The 26,262-nt window shown below is 42.6% G+C and overlaps 1 protein-coding gene across 1 annotated transcript in view; it reads left to right on the forward strand.

Annotated features, from left to right (window-relative positions):
- Positions 1-24,702, forward strand: part of spred1 (sprouty related EVH1 domain containing 1) — a 40,532-nt gene extending 15,830 nt beyond the window's left edge. The window contains exons 3-6 of the mRNA XM_049596468.1: positions 3,441-3,609; positions 11,074-11,120; positions 18,087-18,242; positions 18,712-24,702. Coding sequence (XP_049452425.1) covers positions 3,441-3,609; positions 11,074-11,120; positions 18,087-18,242; positions 18,712-19,410 — 1,071 coding nt within the window. The 3' untranslated portion in view covers positions 19,411-24,702. The remainder of the gene's footprint in view (positions 1-3,440; positions 3,610-11,073; positions 11,121-18,086; positions 18,243-18,711) is intronic.
- The last annotated feature ends 1,560 nt before the right edge of the window (positions 24,703-26,262 follow it).

Consider the following 26,262-nt stretch of genomic DNA (forward strand, 5'->3'; position numbering starts at 1 on the left):
CTAGAGTCTACCCCCGGCCACCACAACAAACACCCAGCCATATGTAGGTCTGTCGGGATGCCACCCAGTGCCGTGGTGTTGGCGTCAACCACAGCGCTACCGACAGTCTGAGGGCATCAGAAGAGGAGCGGCAGAGTAATGAGTCCATGAAAACAACAGCGACAGAGGAAACCACATAAGAATATGTTTGGCATTGTCGGAAAAAAATGCAGGGCAATATCAGTACTTGTTACCACAGTATCGTCCAAAACAGTAACATCGGTGTTTTGACTTCAGAGGTAAATGAAAGACCATAATTATGTTGTAAGAGTCATGTTGAACAGAGTAAAAAAAAGAGAGCCTCTGAATGTTTGAAAGGCTGTTTGGTTTGATATGCTATGTCTAAAAAAAAACAGAAAATGAAAATGCTTATCTGTGTTTTAGATGCTTTTTGTCATCTAAAGCAATATAATCCAGTGTTTTAATTCAGCCAGGAAAGGACAGAATGAAAAAGCACAATGACATCTCCCACCCCTCGGTAGAAACTTGAGCTAGATGGAGGAATAAATGGATCAGAGATGCAGTTATTTTGAAATCACAAAGGCACGATTCTGGCTGGTAGGAGCGAGGTGATTGGGGTGCATAAGATATGAGAGGAATCAGGGGAGAGAGAGAGAGGTGTGTGTAGTCAAAGAGCAGGAAACAGAGGGGGAGCCAGATAGACGGGAGACGGAAGAGGTGGAGGGGATCTGTCTATAAGCGCAGTGATGCGGCACAGAGTGTACTGGTGATGACTCAGCTGGCTCTCCATATAGCTACCAATCACTCTGCTCCCTCCTCCCTCTCCCTCTCTCTCCCTCCTTCACTCTGATTCTTTGACTCTCTTAAAAACTACAGATCTAATTGGTCGATGATTGCTTAGCATACTGACTCTGGGATTGTGACAGATCTCTGGCTTCTTGACGTTTGTAGTCTGTGACTCCATCTGATTGATAGATTTGTGAATGTTGGGTAGTCCAGGCTTCTCTGAAAGGCTTTGTCCTGGGGCAGAGGGCGTACTTGATACAATTGTGTTTCTGCTGTTAACTTTGTCATCTGATGGTTTGTTTGTCTTTGCTAGCAAAAGATGCTTTATTAGCCGGAAGTCTTGGGTGATCAATTTCAAACAGTGCCTTTTAGTGTGCCTTCAGTGCATCAATATTTCAGCATTGACCGATATCCACCTTGTTGACTGCCATCGGCCTATCACTGCCTAAGATGACATTCACCGATGGCAGTGGCTGGTGTTTTCCTGCTGTCACAATAATTTTGCGCATGCTAAAAAGCGTGGCTCAAGGCTTGCGTCGTCCTGGGGACAATATAAACATGGTTGGGACAAACAAAGATCTTCCCTGGGACATGTTCGGGATGAAAGGAGGCATCACGTGACACACCCTATTTTTTCCCGGATAATGCTACATTGTGAAAAACAAATCCGTGTTGAAATTGTCAGGAGGAGAGCTAGTTAACATTAGCTAATGGCTGTTAGCTGTTAGCATCCAGTGGCTGGAACTAACAGTTAACAGAGGTTGCCTTGAGTTACATTATGATGCATTCAAGCTCTGTTCAGTAAAAATGAGTATTGGACGAAGGTAAATTTAAAATGATCATGATGTGACAAGAAACTTGAATAAATATAGTTGTTTGAACGATTAGTTTGTTGATTAATTTGTCGAAGCAACATAAAATAGATATTAGAGCGCAACCTGTTTGAAAATAGATGTGTGATGTATTCCTTCATTTTTATTTTATATATTGGCATAGGTATTGGCCCACAATTCAAAATTAGTACATCACTTTTATTTTTAAAACATACTCTATTTTACTTCGACAGTTACAAAAATACTAAAAGCTTTTTTTAAGCATTGTTATCGGGATGTCTTGAAGTGATTATTGCACTTGTGATGGCAGAGGCAGTGTTCAAAGATTGTAGCCTGATTTCTCCCACTTGGTTTCTTGTATGCATGTAAACGCAGTCTCTCTCCATCTCCCCCCCATTTCCGCTCTCACGCTATCTCTTCATTACTCTCTGCACGTCTCACCTCCGTCTGTCTCTGTCTCCGTCCCTCTCCTCTCCTCCTCTAACATCTCTGGCAGCCTTCTGTTGCGTTTCTTTCGGGGGTGGCTCCTCCTCCTCTCTTTTCTCTGAGCATAGTGTGGAATGCGGTGTTAAGTGTCGTCCCTTCCATGCAACTGTGATACTTCCTCCTCTGTCGGCCTCGGCTGTGCGCTCACCTTACCTGCTCCGGCTCCATTTAGTCTCGCCTCCACAATCAGCCCCAGAGGCCCCCCCCACCCCATCCTCCTCACATCCATCCCCTCTCTTCTTCCCTCCCCTCATCCACTGGCTCTGGGTAAACACACTGGCTTAACCTTTGCCCCTGCTTTTCTTGGGGAGGCTTGTTTGCAACACGAGGACAGACATTGTGAGACACGTCTTCCACATGTAGAAAAACGATGTTGCTCTACACTTGTGTGAAAAAGCAGCTCTCGCTCACACATTCAGAATGAAACATAGACCTGCATGCACCCTCTCTGACACACATATCACATATCGCCAACCTCTCATACAGCTGCCACGTATCAACCTCTTAAAGCGCGCGTGTTGACTGTTGTCTGGATCGACGGGGAATGGTGCCATCTGCTTTCACCGGTCGAGTATTGGCTTGTGACCGTTGTCCTCTGACAGGGCGTTTGTGCTGTGAAGATGCACAGTGTAGCGCTTGGGTCATTGAGCTTTTCATCACGCCAGCTCCCGCACTCATACATTCTCTCACGCAGATCGCCATGCGCACGCTCACACATTCACACCCCATTAAGCCACCTCTCGTGCACGTCGGTAAAAAAACCTCAAAGACTGTAATGGCCGTCTCTCATTTCATTTAATCTGCCTAGAGGAAGGCCGGGAGGCGGCCCAGTAGCCCTGATTAATAATAGGCTTTGGAAACACAGTCTCTCTCTGCCACACACTTGGGCTGCCTGGCTCCAAAACGTACTCAGCCCCCCTCCGTCCTCTGCCACCACCACTGCTCTCCAACTTTATCATCATCTGTAATGAAAACCCCACCATTTAGAATGTGTTTTACAAATTATCCAAAGAAGTATGTGAAATTATTGGGTTTAGGATGATTTTTTTTTTTTACGTTTTCTATTTTAGAAACTCGGGAGTTATGTGTGGTTCCAGATGAGGCCTCTACTCCCAATCTCTCTCTACATATTCACCACTGAGTGATTGAATGTGGCATGTTCGAATAACTTTAGCTGAGGAGTAAGATGAAGGATTTACATGTGTGTTCCCCTGTGAGTTTCATTATTAAACCTTTTAAATGATGCAGCTGCCACTCTGCATGCTTACTTTAGCTTCACCAAATGTAACTACAATGCCGTTGAGCACTAATGTGTTTCACTGTGTGTGTTGTCAGGTGGTGCTGGAGTGTGTCCTGCAGAAAGACCTCGTATACAACAAGGTCAACCCCATCTTCCACCACTGGAGGATCAACGACAAGAAGTTCGGACTGACTTTCCAGAGCCCTGCTGACGCCCGCGCCTTTGACCGGGGCATACGTCGGGCCATTGAGGACATCAACCAAGGTGTGTGTGTGTGTGTTAGCGGGTCGTTGTGGTGTGTGTGTGTGTGTGTTTGGAGTTTCAAAACAAAACACCAGATTTGTTTGGAATTCCCTCTCAGAGGTTGCACGATACTGTGTGTGTTGGCAGCCAGCCAATGCGTGTAAAATGATACGGGTGTATGTGTATGAACATGGTGTGCATTCTGTTAGCGGGCTCCTACAGCCTGTATCCCTGCCTGTTTGTCGTTGGCTTGTAAGGGCTGACCTAGCATCTGTTCTAGGAGAGATGCATAGCGTTGATTAGCGTTGATGACTTCCCCCCACTGCTACCTGCTCAGTCACCCAAGCATGACCCCTCCTGCATTATCTTATCAGTGCCAGCTGCCCAGATAAACTCCCCACTTCCTGTAGAGACTGGCAGGGCAGCACAGTGGGTGATATAGGACAGGGGAAAGGGAGCGTTGGTAAGAAAGGAGGAGGAGCAGGGGGTTAGGAGTTGGGACACACAGAATGGGTGGCAACCTGAGATAGGGGCAGAGCTTTAGTCAGGAGAAACTTGACCAGGTTGGGCTTTTGTGCTGCTCAAGTTTGAGGACTGGCTAGTCTAGTCTAAAAAAAGGAAGGGTTTGGCCTGTCTGTGCACACTGTGGCATTTATACTATTTTTCAAAACCTAGGGTGGAGCTGGGTCTTTGAGTTTAGTTAGCAGCTTTGGGTCCTGATAAGCAATATTTTTCAGTACAGTGCCAGAGGTTGCAAAGTCATCCAATTAGCAGGAGAATCGCCAGCACAGCAATCTGCCACCCAGCGCTGTGTTACACAAGAGGCTGGCTGGCTGGCTGGGTGGGTGGCTGGGGAGCTATAATCTCCTTTACTCTCTAGACCCGGGAACCCTGAGGAGCGTAGAGGAGGTACAGCAGAACATATCGTAAAGGCTTATCACCAGTAGGCATCAGTCGCCTCTCGCCCACAAGCGTTTATCTGAGATTTGTACTTCCTGGGCACAAGTCCACACATAGTCCAGGTAAAAGGTAAGCATGTGCAACAACTGTAGGCCTGGCTTTGTGAATAGCTCTGCCAGCAAATTTCCAATGAAGATAGGGAACAAAGAATTATGGAATCCTATAAATAAAACTTTATATTAATGAGAGGATGACAATGTCATGTTAGAGGTCAGGGCTGCTGAGAGTTAGTTGGCTTAAGCCCTATTTGTATAGGACCGGCAATACCTGGGGACCTCGTGATTTAGAAATTACCCGCTACGTCTGTGTTTCGTGTGGCACAATTGCACAGGATACTCAAAGTCTGTATTTTACACGAATTACTGACATTATCCCCCAAATATGATCCACACGCTCATTCGTAACTCCACTCTACACAACACAGAAACACTACTAGCGGTGAAGTACAGTGATAACGTCCTTTTTTTCTTTAAAATGTGGGTTAAACAAACAGAGCCAATCCTGCCAGACATTGTCACCTATCAACCATCTTATCATCTTTTGAGATTGTGCCCCTCTTATGGATATGAGCTTGTTTTTTTCTGCAAATGGGTCATCATGCGTGTGGCAAGAAGAGCCTCCTACATCCAAAATTCTGTCAAAACTTAACTTTAAAACTGCTGATGAAGCCTCCCTAATTCTTGACTGAGAAAAAAGAAGGTGCGGAGAAAACGGAAAACTTAAATACAACTCCAAATCACACTGTATTAATATTATCACATGACCTCTGTGTTTGGTGTAATGTTATAGGTAATTTGCAGTGGAATTTTACTTTACAAATTAAAGACATGGCAGATTTGCACAGATTGAAATCACAACGAGCTCTGCAATTATTACAAATTACCAGAGGTCCCCAGATAATACTAGTCCCATGCAAATAGGTCTTTAGCCTGTTTTACTAAACTTAATACATTAGTAGATTAGTAGCCAATTCATTTTGATAGTCACTTAATCATTTTTAAACTAAAATGCCTGCAATGTACCATTTCCATTATCTCAGGTATTAATATGTCTTGCTTTGGTCTGAATCAGGGACTAATTTTGTTACAAAGTTGCATAATTGCCTAGAGTCGGTTCGTGTTCTCACGGCAGCATTTACAAGCGGACCAGATCAAATGCCTTGCACGAGAAAGCTGCTCTTGACTGGTCAGAATTTCCATGTGGGAAAAATCCAGGAAGTAAACAAAATGTTGAAGAGTACACTTGCAAGATAAATGTGACACTTTCTAATGTCACAATGGAGGGACAACTACGCAGGTTGATTTTAGTGCTGGTCATCGTGGACTATATTGCTGTCATTGTTCATTTTAGGCAAACCATACAGTTTGAAAACGAGGCGCGGTTCCAACTAGAAAACAATGTTTTGATGCATTGGATGTGCTGAATGTGCATATTAAGGCAGAACAGGAGGAGGTGCACATTAATAATCCTCCAGGACTGTAACATGCTCATGTTTAACCCAAACAATGTGTCATGTGACTGCAGTTGTTTCGAATTGAGATCGGAACACATTCTCACCACAAACGAACCGCACCAGAGTTCGTTTGTAACCAGACCGACACTGCCTCTTCAAGAAGGCCTCGGTCTGGTTGTTTTGGTGTGCTTTCGAGTGGTATAGCTGTGAATACACCTGCCCAAACGAACCGTACTTACAGCCAGTTTCCACCAGATGCGTGTTGGTTGCGTCTCAGATATGCAGGACTTCTATTTTTGTTGGACGCCGGAGCACAACGCAGCAATTCAGCACAGAGCAGATCGTGCGGGGCAGGAAGTCGTGCACAGAAACACAATAAAACATCCGGTTAATTTTCAAAATAAAATACACAGTGTTCACGGCAGATCATATTTCCCTGCACTACACCTTAAAAACTACATAATGGGCAGAGGCAGGCCTGAAGTCAACAGGTCAGAGGTTTTCAGACGTCATTTCACCCCGTGAACACCATGGACGAGGAGATATTAATCATGGCAGTGCACCGAGATGTCTTCCGGCGGAGCTGCACCGCACCGCACAGCAAACGCAGCCGGTGGGTATTGACGGACGGCGGAGCACGCAGCAGATAACCAGCGCTGCCGTTCCGCAACGGACACGCATCCAGTGGAAATCTGGCTTTAGGGAGCAAACGAACTTGAGTTCGATTGAACCGAACCAAACAGGGCAGGTGTGAAAGCACCCTTGGTCTCTGGTATTTTTGGATTATGTGAGTGTTAGTTGGACAACAAGCAACACTGATGTTTTTCACTATTTTTGACTTTTTATAGATGGAACGATTAATTCAGAAAATAATCTGAATGAAAAATAATACTTAGTTGAAGCCTTAGTTTACATAACAGGATGCTTGAGGAGGGAAGTTGAACATCTCTGAATGTTAGTGTGATTGAAACACACTCCCCTCACCTCACCCAGAGGCTGTACAGTGTCTGTCTGCTAGTAAATGCTTCAACACTTTCCTGTGAATGTCAGCTACAGCAGGTGATGGTGAGTTTCGCCTCCCTGGTGCCTGCACTGCTCTCTCTCTCTCTTTCCCCTGCTGTCCTCTCCTCCCTCCGCTCCGCTCCGCTCCTCTCTCTCCTGGCATCTTCTGTATTCTGCCAGTGTTGTGTAATGCCTCTCTTCAGCTCAGGCAGGCAGGTTCTTCTGTATTCCTGTTGCATCGTTCTGCTGCTGGACTGCTGCGTGAATGTGTGTGTGTGTGTGTGTGTGTGTGTGTGTGAGAGTGTCAGAGAGAGAGAGAGAGAGAGAGAGAGAGAGAATATGTTTTGCCTGTGTGTATGTATGCGCACGTGTGTGTATCAGTCTTGCAGTCCTCTGTTGCCATGGCAACGCCGGGCACATGGCTCAGGCAGCTTCGCGGCCCAGCACTGCCAGAGTCGTGCTGCAGGAAGCCTCTTTCTCTCTGTAGTGGAGAAATGCATACAGACACGCACACACAAACACCTTTCTCCATGTGATTCAGAGACAGACGGACAGACTGGGTCTAACACAGGCCCAGTGAATTCTTCTGTCCTCCGTGTTGCTGTATATTTCCTCCCTGAATGCAGACACACTGACTGATGCCTCAGTGCTTCAAATGAGGCCTCGGTGATCCTAATTAAGTGAACCTAAGTTTTAAAAAAGAACCTCTCCATGCCCCAGGTACAAACAGTTTCCCCTTCATCCCAGTGGAAATGGTTTAATCCCTGTTTTCTGCCACATCGCCAAGACCATAGCCTCAACCATTTTCTCTTCTATTAAGTTTCTTTAACACTGTTTTCTTTTATCATGAAAATCAAGTGCTAGCTTTGCTTTCTTTAGACGTCCACTAGTGTTTACAGAGGATGGGTACAATTACAATTGGAATATCAGCACCTGTTAAGTGATGTTTATAGGAAATAGTAAGTATTTTTATTTTAAAGGGGACCTATTATGCGTTTACTGATTTTCTGTAATATTTATATGATGTGACAATGACACATGTTCATAGTAAACATGTCAAGAGTTTCATATAATGAGGTAAACCTGTAAAAGTTATCTCTGCGCAAAAACTTCACGCTGTAGACCGTTCAGAATACTGTTTCCAACGTTTTTTTTAGTGTGGCTACAAGATGACATCAGATAGTGACAGATTTCTTTGTATAGCCATCTGCTTCAGATAGGAAACTGCAAGTGTTTACATTACTTAGTCTACATTGCTACATGTAGCTACATGCTAACATCAGGGAACATGTAATCTTGATTGCTGATATTGTTAATTTCCCCAAGATTTCGGATGATATTCCTGCAGGAACATGTCTTGTAGTGTTTAGAGACTTTTATTGGCGATTCTTTACAAGAGAAAATGTCACTACACAGTCATTTCCTGGCTGCAAGTACGCTGCTACATGTAGCTACAAGCTAACACCAGGGAAACATGTAATCTTGGTTGCCAATGTTGTAAATTTCTCCTCGATTTTGGATCATATTCCTGCTGGAACATATCTAGTTGTTTTTAAGCTTTAGTTGGTGGTTTTTAACAGTTGAACGTGCCACTATCATCCGTTACTGTAGTGATGGTGCAGAGATGCTGATATAAGGACCCAGACATGCCAACCAATTGGAACAGATTGGGTTTTTTCAGTAGGGATGCTTAAAGAGACAGGCACTAAAACAGAGCTTTCCCAGACAGAGGGTGGATACACATATTCCAGCACAGATAGTGTGAGAAAAATTGTGTTTTTTGACCATCAAAGTGTGAAAATGTATTCTAGTAGAAACCTTAAACACAGATATAAACCTAAAATGAGCATAATAAACACCATACAGACCTAAACCAGTATCCTTCTCGCTACTAATCAGGCTAAAATGGTATCTGTTTCTCAGATTATTCACCTAAAAATGTCATTAAACAGTTGAGTTGCTGTTAAACATGCAGCACATTTCGAAACGGATTTGGAGCTGGACATGTGGCTAACATGTCGCATGTATAAATTTAGTTTACGATGTTGTGTTTCTCTTCCCTTTTGCTGTTGGACTTCATTCATTACATGTCTAGCCAGTGAAAAGAAGTGGTGCTCTCAGTGTGAAGAGTTCAGCAAAATAGCATTTAGTGTAAAAATATCAGTAGCATTAGTGTCTTTCCTCGGATTACACCAGCCACAGTTTCATTCTCTGTGGTAATGAAAAGCTGTAACATGGTCGGCCTGATACCTGAAACATAAGCTCTGACTCCAGCATCGGCAGACGAGGTGTTTTGGATGCGGAAATGGCACATGGCGTTTTAGCCGAGGTCGGGGTTACATCATTCTAGACATGCATATTTCATTAACTTCTGTGTGCCCCACTGACACAAAGCAGCTTTCATTTCCCCATTAGGCTACAGTCGGAGGAAAGCAGAAGTCTTGTGCTACTCTGGCCTGACAAGAACCAACGATGTAAATCTGTTGGCTCAAACATGCTTTGCAGGGGAGATGTCATCCATTGAGAGGGGAATGGTTTTGATGAATACAGTGTAAATTGCAAATATTCATAGAAACGTAGCTAAGGTTTAAAAATAGCGCAAGGAAGTGGACGAGTCACGATTTCACTGGGGTGCCTTGAGGATTCGCCCCTTAGTGGTTTAGATCCAAAAATAAGTCTTGTGTTGTATTTGTCAACAAAATTTATATTTTTTATTTTATTATATGCCTACTACACTCTAGATAGAATTTGAAAAGACTTAAGTCTGACATCACATCCACAATATGTGAGATTTTAATTACACATTATAAGATTTTGTAAAGACTTAGGATCTTGCAGGATCACCATTTGCAGGGCTGGATTCCTTCTGAGATATTTCCCATCCTGCTCCTAGATGAAAATATAACGCCAACTCATTTTAAGCGATACATCTTATTAACAGTTCCTTACATGTCTGCAAAAACACATAAAAGACACCATATTTCAACGTAATTCTTGTCAATTCTTCATTAAAATCATCTATAAAGATAACATGTATTTGTGTACACACTCAGATTTTGTCACCTCAACTCGCTTCCTACACAGTTTATGTGATCGGAAACCATGAGAATGAGTGGCTAACGGTATCAAAAATTAAGATTTTGCTCTAAAATAAGAGGTTGGTGGATCAGATACACGCCGAATTAAAAAAACAAGTCTTGTTCACTCCACAACACCATCAGTTTCCCCTCCTTTTCCGCGGTCCAAGAGAACCGAGACATGTTCACTTTCCTGTGCCTCCATAAAACACCTTCCATATTGACTGTCACACTCTATGGATAAGGGAAGTCCTTAAATTTGTCAAACTGGAAAGAATCAGGTGCATAATGAAGGGCTCCCTGAGGAAATTTTCCATGATATGGGATCCCTCTTTCAAGTATGCACAAGAGCTGGACTTTCCAGATATTCCTGAATGAATGATCATCTATGTTACAGGCAGTTGTCCAACCAACAACCATTATATCATGCTTTTTTTCCCCCATATTTACTGTCTACCTGATTTGCTGCTTCTTGTAGCTTCTGCAGCTATTGGTCGCTGACAGTGTTCACGTCATTGAATTAAATATTTGCACGAGCCAAGACTAAAAACTTAAATGATATTAAACATGTTTGACTTTGTTGGAATGTCAAGACTGACTTAAGACAGCTTCGTTGGAGTTTTATCATCTCCTTACACCAAACAGTCGTGATCACAGGCGTGCCCCAACTGAAGTTAAACATTCATGAGTTTGTTCTGACAATAGAAAGTTGTGGTTTGGTGTAATGCCGACATAAGGCACCAAAAAAGTGCTATGTGTATTACATAGGCCTTGTAATGTACAGAAACCTGATGCTACATGTCAGTAATACCATTGGTGACTGTGTGAGGAGGTGTTAATGAAGGCATATGCCACTGACATTGCTGATACATGGATTGTGTGCTAGTTGCTTATTTAACTGTAGCTGTAGTGCCTCTATTGGTTTGAGTGTATAAAGTGAACAAGTCAGGCCTCTAATCTTTCCCCCTCTGGGCTCTTCCTTCTCTCTTCCAGGTTGTCGGCCGTTTGGGGAAGGGGATACTCCTGAGGATGGACTACCGGTGAGTGAGATTAAAGCTCAGAGGTTCTGGTTAAGAGTTTTAGTATGTAGAATATGTGTGTCTGTGCACTTAAGGAGCCTAGCTATCCTTCTGTGAATGTGGTGAGGAAAACTTGTTTAGGCTATAAGGTGTGTTTTTGTTGGAAAATACGCAACACAATCACAAAAATCGAAACCATGAACATGATTAATTTTTGATTAAGTATGTTGGTGTCATGGGTTGGGAAATGAATCATTAGAATGTGAAAGTGCACCCACTGTAGGTTTTTTATTAAGTTAGATTTATTACCCAACTCTCCCTCGTGGTTAAATACGAGGCAGGTCATAGCTCGAACCTGAGCCATATGTTTGAGCCCTGATGGGTTCCACCCAGGCGCTGACACCTGCCTTTGTTTTCTAACAGTTGTTCTTGGAGATTTACAGGTGTTTAACCAGTGCCAGCCAGACCCTGAGGTGGAGCTGGGTGTTGGCCAGCGAATGTGCTCGAGCAGGCTTAGCTGTCTCTATCAATCTCACTTGGTAGCTGTCACTCTTGTTACAATTGATGCCGATATAATAACTATTGCCCCAGGAGCTGGTTGTTCAAAGGCAGCTCGGCGCAAAAACGCTCTCTGTGATTTCACTGTTCTCCAAACCGAATGTGTTTCTTCATGCGCTGGGCCTCTTTTTGTTGACAGGTTGAGAACTGTTAAGGTGTATTATGCTAAGAGTTGTATATACATATATATATATGTATATATATTGCCTCGCTCCTGGCGTGAGGCGCTCTATTGACTGTCGACATGTGCGGTTAAGAATATCGTGTTCTCTGCAGCAGAGAAAGGCAGCAGGTATATAGTTCAAGTCTACACACCCATGTTCATTTGTTTTAGATATCGGACCTGTTACAGGAACGTCAGTCACCTGTTCTACCTCTGATTGCAGAGTAGGTGAAAAGACACATTCATAGGAGGAAGGGCAGTGCATACAGCAGTCCTGCAATAGGTGTTACCTTTGTGAAACTTATAATTGATTACTGTTGACACTGTTTCAGAGTGTTGATTCAGCGCTGGTCATTTTTTTTTACACTGAACTTTGTTGTGCACACAAAAGGTACAGCTTTAAAACAATAACTAGGACTGTACCTTTTTTTTTTTTTTTTTTTTTTTTTTAAACATTTGAAGCTTTTAAATGAGGTTTGAATGTCTGTCTTTATATTTTATGACGCCATCACCCTAAAAAAAGAAAAATAAATCCCCAAACAAAATCCTCACTTTGAATAAGGCGATTCATAGGATTAAACGAGTTAATCTTTTTTTTATTGAATCAACTTTCTTTAATGAATAAATGTAATTTATGATGCTATTAGATTGCTGCTCGTCTGCTCCGTTAATACAAGTGCGTGCCTTCGGGAGGGCAAACAGAATTTTGTCTGTCTTTTTTCAGTTAATTTAGACTTTTGGACTTGACAGCGCTCTGGAGTTATTGGAAATGTTTGGATCACACAAGTCGGAAACAATCCTACGCGGCCACCACTTATTTTACTAATTAAATAATATTTGTTATATCAGTGTAGCCTAGTCTTTATCTGCAGCTGTCGAGAAATATCAGGTTTAAACTGAATGAAGAGACATGCAAAATAAATAAAAGGAAGCTGCGCGGCACTTGAATGTCTATTTTCGGGCTGTACCTTACTCAGAATTATGTCAGTCATATAAGATTTGGCTGTTCAACATGATTATTGATTATTGTCCGTTACTTTTTTCTGTATTGAGTTTGAGAGTTTGAACAGGGTTCGGTTTAGCATTGACATTCATGTAATATATTAAACAAGCTAACTGCGCAAACAACGGCAAAAAAAAAATTGTTGCACATGTCTGATCCATGCTAGATACCAAACAAAAGTCAGAGACTATCGTATTAAGCTGCTGTCAGTTGTAAATTCACCACTTGTAAGCAAAAAGGCAGAAGATAATGTTATGTCTGAGCCTGATGGACAAAGCCTCTCCTCCTCCAGGTAGCTGCCACTGTGTCTGCAGCTGCCTGTGCCAAAGAGCAGCATGAAAGGGAGGAGCGCTCACTCTGTAGCTACATCTGGGGATCCAAACGTCCCCAGAAGAACACAGCACACTGACTGATAAGACATTAAGAGGAAGGAATGTCAGTTGACGACCGATTATTGGAATCTCAGGCTCTCGGGGAGCAGGAGAATTTCAGTGTTAGCATTATAAATGAAGCTTTGAACAACTCGGTACAGCCCTACAAATGACCAAAGTTAAATAGTAGCCTCAACAATATTAGTTGCAGGGCTGTTGTATTGCTTTGCGTGGTGTATTTAGCTTTAGCCTATGTGTTTATTGAAAGTTTCCCCTCTAGTTCAACAACTGTCCTTGCGATCTTCTCTTTGACATCACACTGTACCTCCCGTGCCTTAAATTTTTAGCTGTGAGTCCAATGCACTTGTCTGAGGCCTGTCATCACCTTTGACCTGCCTGGTGTCTTACATCCTGTATGATGAGGACTCGAGGAGGAGGGAGAGCTGCGTTCCTGTTCCTGTGGCAAAGTTCCTCTTTAAGGAATCAGCCTGACCATACAGGAAATCCAGTGGCACCACTGTTGCTAGGCAGCAGGGGGGGGTGGGGGGTGGGGTAAGAAGGGGGGTGTTCACAAGGTTCAGTGAGTGAGCCACCGAGGGTGTCACCATGGTGATTTGGCATCCGAATGTTGCGGTCGGAGACCTGGGCTACAGAGAAAGAGAAGTGAACCAGTGGCAAGTGCTGCAGCCAGAGAGCTAGCAAATACCAGCACATAACAAGGTGTGCTGCTTTTGACTCCGTTGCAAAGTCACGCTACTGTTCGGACAGATAACCTGGTGAAAATGGTCTGTGCCAGCATCCAAAGGTGGTGGTGAAAAGAAAATATGGAGAAAGTTCTGGTGTTTAGTTGGTGTTATTGATGGGCCCTCTTTAGAAGCAGTGGATTGGTCGTGTCTTGACCTTGTTGAGCAAACAGACACCAGCGTCTCATTGCTCACCATCAAACCTTGGTTAGTCCCTTGAATAGATTCAGACGTCTCTAAAAAAAATCTCTTGTTCTTAAAATTTACTGGAATTCATGATAGCCTTGCATTCTTAAAAGCGTTTGACTGGTGTGTGTGTGTGTGTGTGTGTGTAGGCTTGTCCATGAATGTGTGTGTGTCAATGTACATGCGTTCAAGACGGTCTCCTCCACCCACATCCTGCCCACTGAGGCTCAGCACCCACTTGTATGCCCTTCACAAGCTTACCACATTCTTCCTCTCACTCAGAAACACACACAGCACACACACACTATATGTATATGCAACATATTTTACCCATTAAAAAAAAGAAAAGAAAAAGTGGTTGCACAACACCCTACTCAGCTGTGATGACCCACTGCCAGGAATTATGCCGTACCACCACAGTTCTTCCGCTAGTACAAAGACAAATGTGATGGGTTTCCCGAATGCCACAGGAAAACATCCGCATCTAATTTAGCGCGCTGGCAGGAAGTTTTCTCTTATCAGTTTAGTACACAGAGGTTTTGTTGGCCAGTTGACTTTTACAGCCTCGCTCACAGACTAGAAACTCTCAGACTGGTTTGGTGTGTTTCAGTCCTGCCCCATAAATCACCTTGGAGTCAGAGAGAAGAGCTTTTTAAAGGAGCAGTTTGACATTTTTGGAAATGCGTTTAGTTGCTTTGTTGCTGAGAGTTAGATGAGAGGATTGATACCACTCTGTTAGATATAAAGCTCTACAGCCAGTTAGCTTAGCTTAGCATGAAGACACCTTGCCTGCCTCTGTCCTAAGTTAACAAAAAAAAAAAAAGCCTACAGGCACCTCTAACGCTCACTAATGAGCATGTTTTTATCGCTCTCATGATTGATGTGATACTTCCTGTGAATAGGCTATAGTAACCTATTTGTATATACTCTGTGTTAGCATCTTATTTTGAAAAGCAGACGTAGCCGCAGGTGTATCCTGGTACAGTCAGCTCCTGCGCTTTTCAGGTTTTCCAATGTCTGATGTCTCTATGTCGCCTCGGGCCGCCAGGTTGATGGTGTTTGTCTCTTTCAAAGAACTTGATAAACTACGTCTTGCTGCAAGTTCACATGCTACAACTGAAACGGATAATGTGCAGTACTTCAATGATAAACAACTGAAAATATAAACCAGCTTTTTACATGGAAATAACACAACAACATTTAGAAATGTAATACTTGAATTACACATGATTAGGGGACATTATTTCAACCTTAAATGGCAAGTTTATTTCTTAATATCCACATGTTTTTGTTATTCAGAAATTCAGTAATCTCTCACCAGTAAGGCAGGGAAGGGGGTCTGATAGACACCAGTATAATGGTGGGGGAAAGACTGCTTAGGACAGAGCCCAGCTAGCTGTTTCTTTATGCTAAACTAAGCTAGCCTGCTGCTGGTTGTAGCCTCACATTTAGCCTCCAGACATGAGCGTGGCATCGATCTTCTTATCTGCATCAACGTTAATAAGCATATTTCCCAAAATGTCGACCCATTTGTTAAAGGGATACACGAGGAGTGGCCGGGAACTTGGCAGTACTTCTTTGTTTTTAAGCTAACAAGACACAGAGATGAGCACCACTCACGGTTTCCCCTGTTTAAGCCAAGCCCTATTTTTAGAGTGTGAGAAATGCATATGTGCAGATATAAACCATCTCGTGTTTGCAATCAAACGTCCGAGCGTGCAACCTTTTTTTTTTTTCTCCATTCCTATCTCAGTCTGTTGCGGAGAGCTAGTGTGTTCTGGCGGTTTTCAGTATGTGGGCCGACCCCAGCCTCCCCTGTCCTGAGCCCCTGTGCCTTTGAGGGCGGAAGTGCATGGATCCCTGATGTTGGTGTGGAGCCAGGTTGCCCCTGGCTCCCACCACCTCCATCCCTTCGTCTCCCCTCCTCTCCTCTCCTCTCCTCTACTCTCCTCTCCTCTCCTCCCTCACCCAGCCACATCTCTAGGGTCAGCTCAGCTCCAGATTGGCCCCCACGCATGCCTTTGAATGGTGGGGCTTAGGCAAGCGCTTTAAAAGGAAGCCCAAGTCTGTTTCCCATTTCACCCCCCCACCCCCCACCCCACCCCTCGCTCCTTTCTTTCTTTCTCTCACATACACACACAGCTGTCATCTGGCTTTTTAAGTTCTGTGCTGCATTTCTCCAGCTGGAGCTGGTTTATGACATTCCCTCGGCAGACTCTTTGGCCTCTCGCTCTCTTTCTCCTTTTCTCTCTCACACACACACACACACACACACACACAGACGCACACGCACACACACGGATACAACACAAAGTCATTTTTTCCTGTTCTGTTCTTTCTCTTCTCTCCCTCCACTGTCTCCTATTCCTCACATTCCCCTGCAGACGCTGTGGATGTGCGTTACACCGCTTGGTATGTTTGGAGGCAAAGAGGGAGCAAAGTTTCACACACACACACCCACACACACACACACACACACACACACACACACACCATGTGTTAGCAGTCTAGAGGGGGGGAGAGAGAGCGAGCGAGGGGAAAAAAAAAGAAGAGAAAGAGAGGGAAAAAAAGAAGTCAAAGGAAGCATCTCTTAGCAACCACAGGACAGTAATTACTGTAGCAGCAGCTGGGAGCAAACCAGATTTCCGCTGTGCGTTAAAGCACTGGCGTGGGCTACTTTACACACGGCACTGACTAACCAGAGCCAGCAGCCTCCTCCACACGCAGAGCAGAGAGAGGGAGAGAAAAGGAGAGGGTGGGAGAAGGAGAAGAGAGGAGGACTAACCCTGCCTTGATGAGGTCGGGGTGTGTGTGGGAAACAGGGACAGCTAGCCAGTGTGTACAAGGCTCGAATATGGTCGGATGGAACTCGTACATGTGAAGATACATCGGCGTGTGTCTGTGTGTGTGTTTCTCTGAGTGGGACTTGAAGGGAGGGATAGTTTAAAGACCCTTTATTTTCTGCATTGAGAAAGAAGGGAAACTTAATTTGTATTTTTTGAATGTAATCATCCCTAATAAGGCGTATCTTTATGTAATTTGTATGTGTGATGTGTTTGGTGTGCGAACAAGCTGGAAGTCGTACAGATGGTTGTACTGAAACAATGCTGGACATGAAATATCATCACACAGCTCTTGATGTAATAACTGACAATCCTCCCCCATCTCTCATCACCTCTGCACGCATGAATCATGAATAGCCATCACTTTTGATGTTGTTGCCATGAGTACTGAAGCACTGGACCATTTCTGTTGCATCTATAACCATTTATTTTATACCTACAAATACGTTTTTTGCTGTTTATATATTAAAACGTGTCGTATGCAGACTGTGGCATTCACAAGATGTTATTTATACACAATCTGATTGATGTCAACAGCGAGCTTCCCTCTTGTAATTATGAAATTGTTTGGCGCGAGGTGGAAGGAATTTTTCGCTCTGCTCTGCCTCAACACGATTTCCAACGTTTCTATCGCTTTTTTTAATTCGCTTTTTTTTTTTCCAAGTGCCTCTTTTTTTTTAGGCCCGCCGTGTTTGTAGATTTTGCATCAGTTAAAATGTTTGTGGGAACACATGCAAGGCTGATGGGAACTCTGAGTTCTTAACAGAAGGGCCTTGAGTCATCACCACACAGCACAGTCATTTGGCCAAGCGTGGGCGCAGGATGCCCCCTGGTGGTTACAAGTGGAACACGCGCAGCCTACACATCCTAGAGTCAAAACAGTTGTGGTCAAGAAAGCTGAATTGATCAACCATCGGTGCTTTACATGGGTGATGAATGTAAAAAGCTTCAGCCTGTACTTATATAATAACCAGTTAATTGATGAATCATGTCAGATGTTTTGTATTTCTTTGATGTGTGTCCTCCGGAGGGGAAACACAAGCTGTATTTGAGTTTTTCTTCATATTCATTCACACAAACTTTCTATTACATTACTTGTTTTTCCTCTGTATCTCTCCAGGTGTGTGATGAGCCTCCCTCCATCTGTACCCCAATGAAAGAGCCCTTCTCTCCCCTCAACAACGTCGTCTCCACCGAGCCATTCAGGGGCTGCTACGTCCGCGCCCAGCCCTTCGACGAGTTCCCCTCCAGCAACCGCCGCTACCTGCCTCCACAGGTCTGCCTCTCCTCCACGGAACAAATCACACCTCCAACATTTTGATTTATAGACAGTTTCAAACTTTTGTGTACATAAACAGTAGTGTGTCTCTTTGGGATGCACTCAACTATAATTACCACATTACCTCCTCAGAGCCTGCTTGCTCTTTGGTGATGTGTAACCATGGTAACACGTGCCAACCAATAGTGTGCAGTTCACATACTATTGGTTACATACTTAAGTTTCTGATTTACTAAAAACTCCTTTTTCCTGTAAGTTTTTGTTAATGCAGAAGCTGACAGGAAGTAAACAGATACCGAAGCTGTTGCCCTAGCAACAGGATAGCAATGAAATGGTTTATAAGTTTTTTAAGAATGAAATCTGGTTGTTATGGAGATGTGAAGTCTCGAGTGCAAGATTGAAGCTTGGAAAAATAATTTGTCGTTACTACAACAGCTACAACTAATTCTCATCTCCTCTTTCCAAGGTCTCCTTTAAGACGACTCGTCATGTCAGCTTTCACATGGACGAAGAGGAGATCGTTCGCATCAACCCACGCAAAGATGTGCTCATCCGCGGCTATGAGGACTACCGCCACCCTGTCATGTGGAAACAGGAAGCTGACCGAGAAGACCTGGACTTCCCCACCGCCTTCCACAAACTGGACAGTAAGAAGTGCGAGTACCTTTTCCCCGACGGCCCCGGTGGGGACTCCCACTCTGGCCCTGGCATGGGCATTGGAACAGGTATGGGGCTGGGGCTGGGCAAGGACACAGCCATCAAGACCCAACCCTCGCCCCTGCTCAAGTCCAAGAAGGGCCGGCGGCGGCGAGAGGACGGCGAGCGCTCGCGCTGCATCTACTGTCGGGAGATGTTCAACCACGAAGACAACTGGCGGGGGCAGTGCCAAGACGCCCCCGACCCCATCAAGCAGTGCATCTACAAAGTCAGCTGCATGCTGTGCGCCGAGAGCATGCTGTACCACTGCATGTCCGACTCCGAGGGCGACTTCTCAGACCCCTGCTCATGTGACACATCTGACGAGCAGTTCTGCCTGCGCTGGCTGGCCCTGGTGGCGCTCTCCTTTATCGCGCCCTGCATGTGCTGCTACCTGCCCCTGCGCGCCTGCCACCACTGTGGCGAGGCCTGCCGCTGCTGTGGGGGCAAGCACAAGGCCGCGGGGTGACCCGACGACGGATTCTGGGACACCCTCAAAGCTAGCTAACACAGGAAGTGGATAAAAGCGGAAAATTAAAAGCCGGCATCCTTTTTTCATTCCCCTCTCAGACGGGGTGATATGTTGTTGATCCCCAGCTCTGAGGGCTTTTGGAGATTTCAGTTTGTGTTTGTCGCCGACAAGCAGCAGTGGAGGACAAACCATATGCTTTGTGGGAGCTCTGAGCATCAAGCTAAGTTCAGGAGCTTAATCTGAGGAGAGGAGGAGGAGGCAGCGTCAAGATTAATAGACTTGGAGATGTTACTAAACACACCTGTACACACACACACTCTCAAAACACACACACCTCTCTCTCACACGTTCACACTCATGCATTGACAAAGCCAGGCCACAAATGTCAGAACTCTACTACAAGAAATGTGTAACTTTATGAAGGAAATTTGTCTTTTGTACAGAGAGCGACAACTTAATGACAAAAAAAGAAAACAAAACTATTCTGCGTTCAGAAAAACTACTTGCTGTTTGAGTATGCTAAAAGGGATATGTTCTTGCTTTTTTGTGAATTTACAGTTGGGTAACAGTGGCCTTTCCTTCATGGCTTAAGCATTTGCTGACAATGTAATTACTAGACAGAGAAAAGTGCACTAGAAATGGTATTTTCCCCCTCTGAGTAAAGGTAACCCTCTCAAATTCTTGTGGTACATTAACCACCATATGTAGAGTAATTTTAACATTTGAGAGATGTTGCTGTGGTGGATGTATGGCCAATTCCTTATTTTCCTTTCCATCGAATGTTGACAAAAAAAAATCACAAGGCTTGTTTTTGAAGGTATACAGCTTGGTATAGCTTTTGACGTTAATTTAGAAGATGTTAAAATGATTACCTTGCTCTCCCAAGGTGATTTAGACCATTTGATTGCATTCCAAAATAAAGGGATCGATTCCATTATTAGAAGGGAAGAATAATGGTAATGACTTTACCATGCCGAGTTCCCCCAAAAATAGTTTTTTTCCATGTCATACAAATAGCATTAGAACCTCTTGAACCATTTAAATTGAATCCAATACATTGAAATTTCATTTACTCCAGTGAATTTCAGTTTTAGTCCAGTTATTTACTGCTGTAGTGAAATTGGTGTTTTTGTTTATTTGTTATTTTCCTGCTCATTTTTTTTACAATTATTTTTGAAACAAAGGCTGAAATGTTGCTCAACCAGCAAGTTTTGTTTCGGTGAGTAAAAGGGGTTACAGTGCTCCTTGGTTACACGATGAGGCACTTAAATTAGGTTATTCTTTTATTGAGAGTCCGTCAGATTTTTTTTAAATTGACTAATTTAACATTCAATTTGGCTTGGAGGGTAAAACAAACCCTCCTGAAAGCACTGCTCTCCAAGCTTTGGTTGCAGCACCCTCTCCAAATTTCCATGTTTGTCCCATGAATCAGTTTTTATTTCTTCTTTTTGTTTTATTTCCCCTCACATCCTGTGTACATGTAGTATTTCTTTGTTCCTCCAGAGTCCACTCCTCCTGTATGTCTTCATTTAACAGGCCGCGAGTGAATGAATGCATTGTTTCAGGAATGCTGAGTATCTTAGCTATTAAAAACAACATACAGGTGTTATGTATGTGTTGTGTGTGTGTGTGTGTGTGTGTGCATAGGTCTTCATATGCACTGTTGATTTGGTGTCATGTAACGTCACCACTGACTATGTGATTAAGGCTTTTGGCTTGTAACAGCGTCCTGTTTCCCAAAGCATTTTTGTCTGTCGAACAAAGAGGCGATCAAACTGTTGAAGGAGTTGTGTGACATTTTGAGGAATTTACTTATTTGCTTTCTTTACGAAGGTTAGAGGAGAAGATTGATCTCACAATTTTATCTGTCTGTTGTTAAAGCTGGAGCTAGCAGATGTTTAGCTTAGCATAAAAACTGGAAAAAAGGGCACAAACAGCTCGCCTGGCTCTGTCCTAAGATAAAAAAAAAATTCCCCTACTAGCACCTGTAAAGCTCACTGATTACTAACTTGTTCAAAAACCAGACTTTACAATCACAATTTGTGGTTTCATGTGGGACTATTTCTTGGATGGGCTCAGAAACTAACTGGAGTTTTTGCTTGGCAGCCTGGTGGTGACAGCGGGACTCCAGGAAGTCACTGTGCCCATCCAAGAAGTAGTCCCACACATGACTCCCAGTAAAACCACAAATTGTTATTCTTACACTTTGGGTTTTGTTCAGAGGACACACACAAGATTTAGAGTGTTTCCAACTGCGCACACAAGCGCTAACACCCGCTAACATCTGGCTTTTGTATTATACCCAGGGCAAATTAATGTGCAGTAGTGAAGGGTATTTACTGGATCCAGCTTCATTTGGCTCTGATCTGCAGTGATGGAAATACAACACCTGGGTGTTCGTGCTAACTTTAGCCAGGTTGCTAGCGATGTGCCGCCACAAAATCCCCTCCTCTGTCAAAGCAGCGCTCGAATATTGTTCCAAATATAGTCAGCACCGAATTTGAAAGAGATACTTAAGTAGTAAGTACAAGATATAAAAAGTAACTTTAGGTTACCAGGGTAACCCCGGTTCTGTGATAACGTCACTCGGTATCTCACTATGGGATGCACCATGATCATGACCAATCTTGCTTTTTTCCATGATCGGTCATGTCTGAAGGCGCTTCCCATACTGAGATAAAGAGCGAGGTTTCAAAGAGAACCATCGTAACATTTTCACTGGCCTCCATGCACTTTTTACGGTTTACTAACCTGTTTTCCAGCCTGTCCGTGACATCGAACATAACATGCCAGTAAAAAAACAGTGTTAAAAACCTGCGTACATGCTCTAATTTTGGTGGAAATAGGGTATAAGTGAGCTTTAGCAGTAGGAAGATTTTGATACCTTTGGACAGAGCCAGGCTAGCCGTTTCCCTGTGTTTCCAGTCCCAATTCTAAACTAAGCTACCTAGCTGCTGGCTCTAGCTTTTTATTCAATGGCTAGGTACGAGAGAAGTATCATTTTTCTCATCTAACTTGCAACAAGAAAGCAAATTAGCTCCCAAAATGTCAAACTACTCCTTTACAATCCTTTGGGAAACAGGAAGTCTAGTTGTGTTTGAATCCCATTTCCCACCCAAACGAGTAAAACAGTTTAAATCGCTCAAGAAAACCATCGCTGACTCAAACTAGTCGGAACAACGACAAACTCCCAACAGTAGTAACAGTTCAGTTTGGACGTGTGGCTGCAATAACTGTTGAAATCATCCCGAACAAAGGCATCGGCATGTTTGAAATTAGCGCTACTTGTGATTCGCCTCAGCAGATTTGGCACAACGTCCTGCAACGTGCTGTTGCTAACACATATGCATCTCCTCTCACCTCCTGCTTAGATATAACATAGTGGCGCCTCGGTCTCTTGACCCAACTGGATTACTGGTGACACGTTTATTCTCCTAATCCCACCCCCGACCCAACGCTCCCTTTACTTTCTATGCAAACTTTCTAACGTGGGAAACACACTGACCTCTCTGCAGACTGAGTCAGTGACGGGACAGGACACTTTAACGCTATCTATAGGTAGACGACCGACCCCTGGTACCAAACTCCAAAACGAACCTGTAAATACTTAACACTATATTTAAGTTCTGATAATAATCCCAGCTTTGTTTTGTCTTTGAAATTTTAAAGATAGAGCTGTATTTATCGTTGCTGTCAGCATATACTGTAGCTTCAATTGACAGCATTATGTACATAGGTCACCTTTTAGTATTATTTCACATTGAAAAGTAGAGGGCGTCTGCGATGGAGAACGACTATTGAGCTTCTAATAGAGTCTCTCTCTAGTTTTGTACGGTAGATGGAAGGATAGTGCTAACACGGTACAGTAGTGGCAGTCCACTTGTTTCAAAAAGTTTGATATATAAATATATATATACATACATATAAAAGCTGCTAGATACAATCACTAATTTTATTGTGTTGACAGAGAAAAATCAGCTATGAACGACTGTTAAAAACCCTAATTCTCCAACAGCATATAACCATGACAGTGAGTTTCTAAATGTTCGATTGCTCTGTGTGATGAAGTGGACACTTGTGCATGTGTGTGGGTGCGCAAGTGTTACTATATATGTGCGTTCTTGTGTGCCCACGACTGTGTGTGTGTGTGTGTGTGTGTGTGTGTGTGTGTGCGTGCTGTATGTGTGCGGGGTTGGTGTGTAACCAAATGTTTGGTTGGTTGTCATATTCTCCCATTGTAATTGGATTGCCCTGCATTATTGCAAGCTGAACCAAGGTTTGATGAACCTGATTAAAACTTGCTGGCTGAGAAGCAAAAATGTAGGACGTGCATTTATACAAAGTGTAGAGAATGCTGAAATAACACTTCTCATTCTGCATTAACCAGCACAGTGCAACTTCCTGTCATGTACTGTATTATATATGCAACATGTGTCTGTCTGCTTTAATATATATATTTTTTTGACCTGCATTATATAAGACTTCAGTTTTAACCACTTTGCTGCTAGTCTTTTATCCTCTTTCAATCTTGGAGAAATTGTGCATATCTTTGGGAATGCATACAAGTGTACATTCTTGACATTGTGTAGATTAAAAAAAAAGAAAGAAAAGCTATATAAACCTGTTTCTCTTCAGTGTATTGTTTTAAAAACGGTTACTTTTCACAGCAGTTGAGTGGTTATGTTTCGATTCTCCGATGCTTTGGTGCACTGATGATACTATATGTAAGCTTTTTTTCATCTTACAGCGCTTGATGTAACATTTATGTGATTAGTTCTAAATAGTGGAAGACATTTGTGTTTTGAAACTTGCAGTATAAATGGTACTACTCTTAACTATTCTGTAAACACTGCCTGTTTTCTTTCTTTCTTTTTCTTTCTTTCACTCTTCTTCTCTGTGCATATTTCTTTCCTGTGCATCTATTGTTTTCTCGAAGTTTCTTAGTGCCATCGGCTTTCACATCCTGACAACCTCAAAAAAGTGCCTCACGTCCATCCTAGTTTCCATTTTTATAATTTAACATCTCTCGTTCTGGTTCTATTGGTTTCTACACGTTTAGGTATTTCCTCTCATGGTTCGAGAATACCAAGTATATGATGTAAAATTTATAGTCCCAATAACTCATGTCATAGTTGTATTTTCTTTATACAGATGTAGCTCGTTACTTTTCATAAATATATAATGTAAATATGCATACATATGTTTGTAACTGTTTTTATGTTACATCATACACTTGTAATTTGACATATCAAATAACATTATCATAATAAAATGGTGAGTTTTAATCTTTTGCTGTGGAGGACTCATTGTGTTTCTTTTAATCCATCCTTTATCCATGTAAAAAGGACGCAAGCGTGGGGACAAGCTGACGTCACATTACCAAGTCTACTGTGATTAGGAGAATATTTAAACAATCTTCCTCTTTTGTAAACGCTTGAGTTCAACAATCCGGACTGAAATCTGCAGCAAATTCTACCTCTGCATTTCAAAGACATCCCAGTACTAATGTGCGTAAAATCAAGACAGTTACATTTAACTGGAATTATCAAAAGTAGAGTGAAAATGATGTGTTCGATCAACAGAAAATGAATCTGCAAAAAATTCTGAAAATAAATGAACGTGGGTTTAAGTCCGTTGTTAAGTAAAAAGATGCCAAACATTTTTGGTTTTGAGCTTCTCAAATGTGACACTTTGCTGATTCTTTGTTTTGTCATTGTAAACTAGTAAGTATGTTTAAGTTGTTTAAGTTTGTGTCAAGGAAAATGGCAGTTAACAATTTCTTGCCATTTTATAGACGTAATTATTATTTGGGGAAAAACATTAACTGATAATGAAAATAATCAGAATCAGAAATACTTGATTAAACCCAGAGGAGAAGTTGTAATTCATTACAGACGCTCCAATGTAAAGAATTGAGAATTATAAGATGTAAGAATAAAAGTATGAAAGCGATGTAAATATAAAGCAATAAAATAAAACAGAATGAAATGAAAATCTGCATTAAAAAAAAATAGGATGTGCATTATGCCACATTGTATAACACTATTATTTAGTAGTAGTAAGATTAAAAAATATTAAAAATAAAATACATATCGTCACTGTGCTGAGGCTGTAAGTGTGAAATTTAACTACAATAGAGTAAACAAGAAAACAGATACTGGAAACATAAGAAATGTGTACAGTTATGTGCATGATAAAGTCCTACACTGAAAATAATCTTTAGTTGGAGCCCTGCTCTAAAGACACTGTATTAAACTGGTGATTATGTTTAAGAAGAATGTGATTTAAATTATAATGGTGTAAGTTACAACAGGAAACTACTCAGCCTCACCAAAGTTCATTTGTATCCTACAGCCACAACATGTATTAATATCCTCAGATTTTTTTTTTTTTAAGATTATTTTTGTGGGCTTTTTGCCTTTATTGACAGGACAGAGAGTGAAATAGGGAGACACAGAGAGAGCGGGGACTGACATGCAGCAAAGGGCCACGAATCGGATTTGAACCCGTGGCCGCTGCAGCGAGGCAATGCCTCTGTAAATGAATATCCTCAGATTTTTGACAGAGAAAGCATGTCATGTAGTGTGAAATGTAGGCATCCAGTGCAGTATATGACGTACAAAAAAAACAAACAAACAAAACCGATACACACAAGCACAGAAAATAAAAACACCTCATCCAATTTAAATTAATACACAGGCTTCACGACTCAAAGGAGAAACTACATTATAATATAAGTAGATAAATGCTGATCTTCTGTGGCAACACTTCTACATAGCATTGCTTTATGTCCAAAGGTTCAGTCTTTTTGGATTGATATCTGCAGGATTATGTCTGAGGTCATGAACA

This window comes from Epinephelus fuscoguttatus, linkage group LG14, assembly GCF_011397635.1.
Source record: "Epinephelus fuscoguttatus linkage group LG14, E.fuscoguttatus.final_Chr_v1".
Taxonomy (NCBI): Eukaryota; Metazoa; Chordata; class Actinopteri; order Perciformes; family Serranidae; genus Epinephelus; species Epinephelus fuscoguttatus.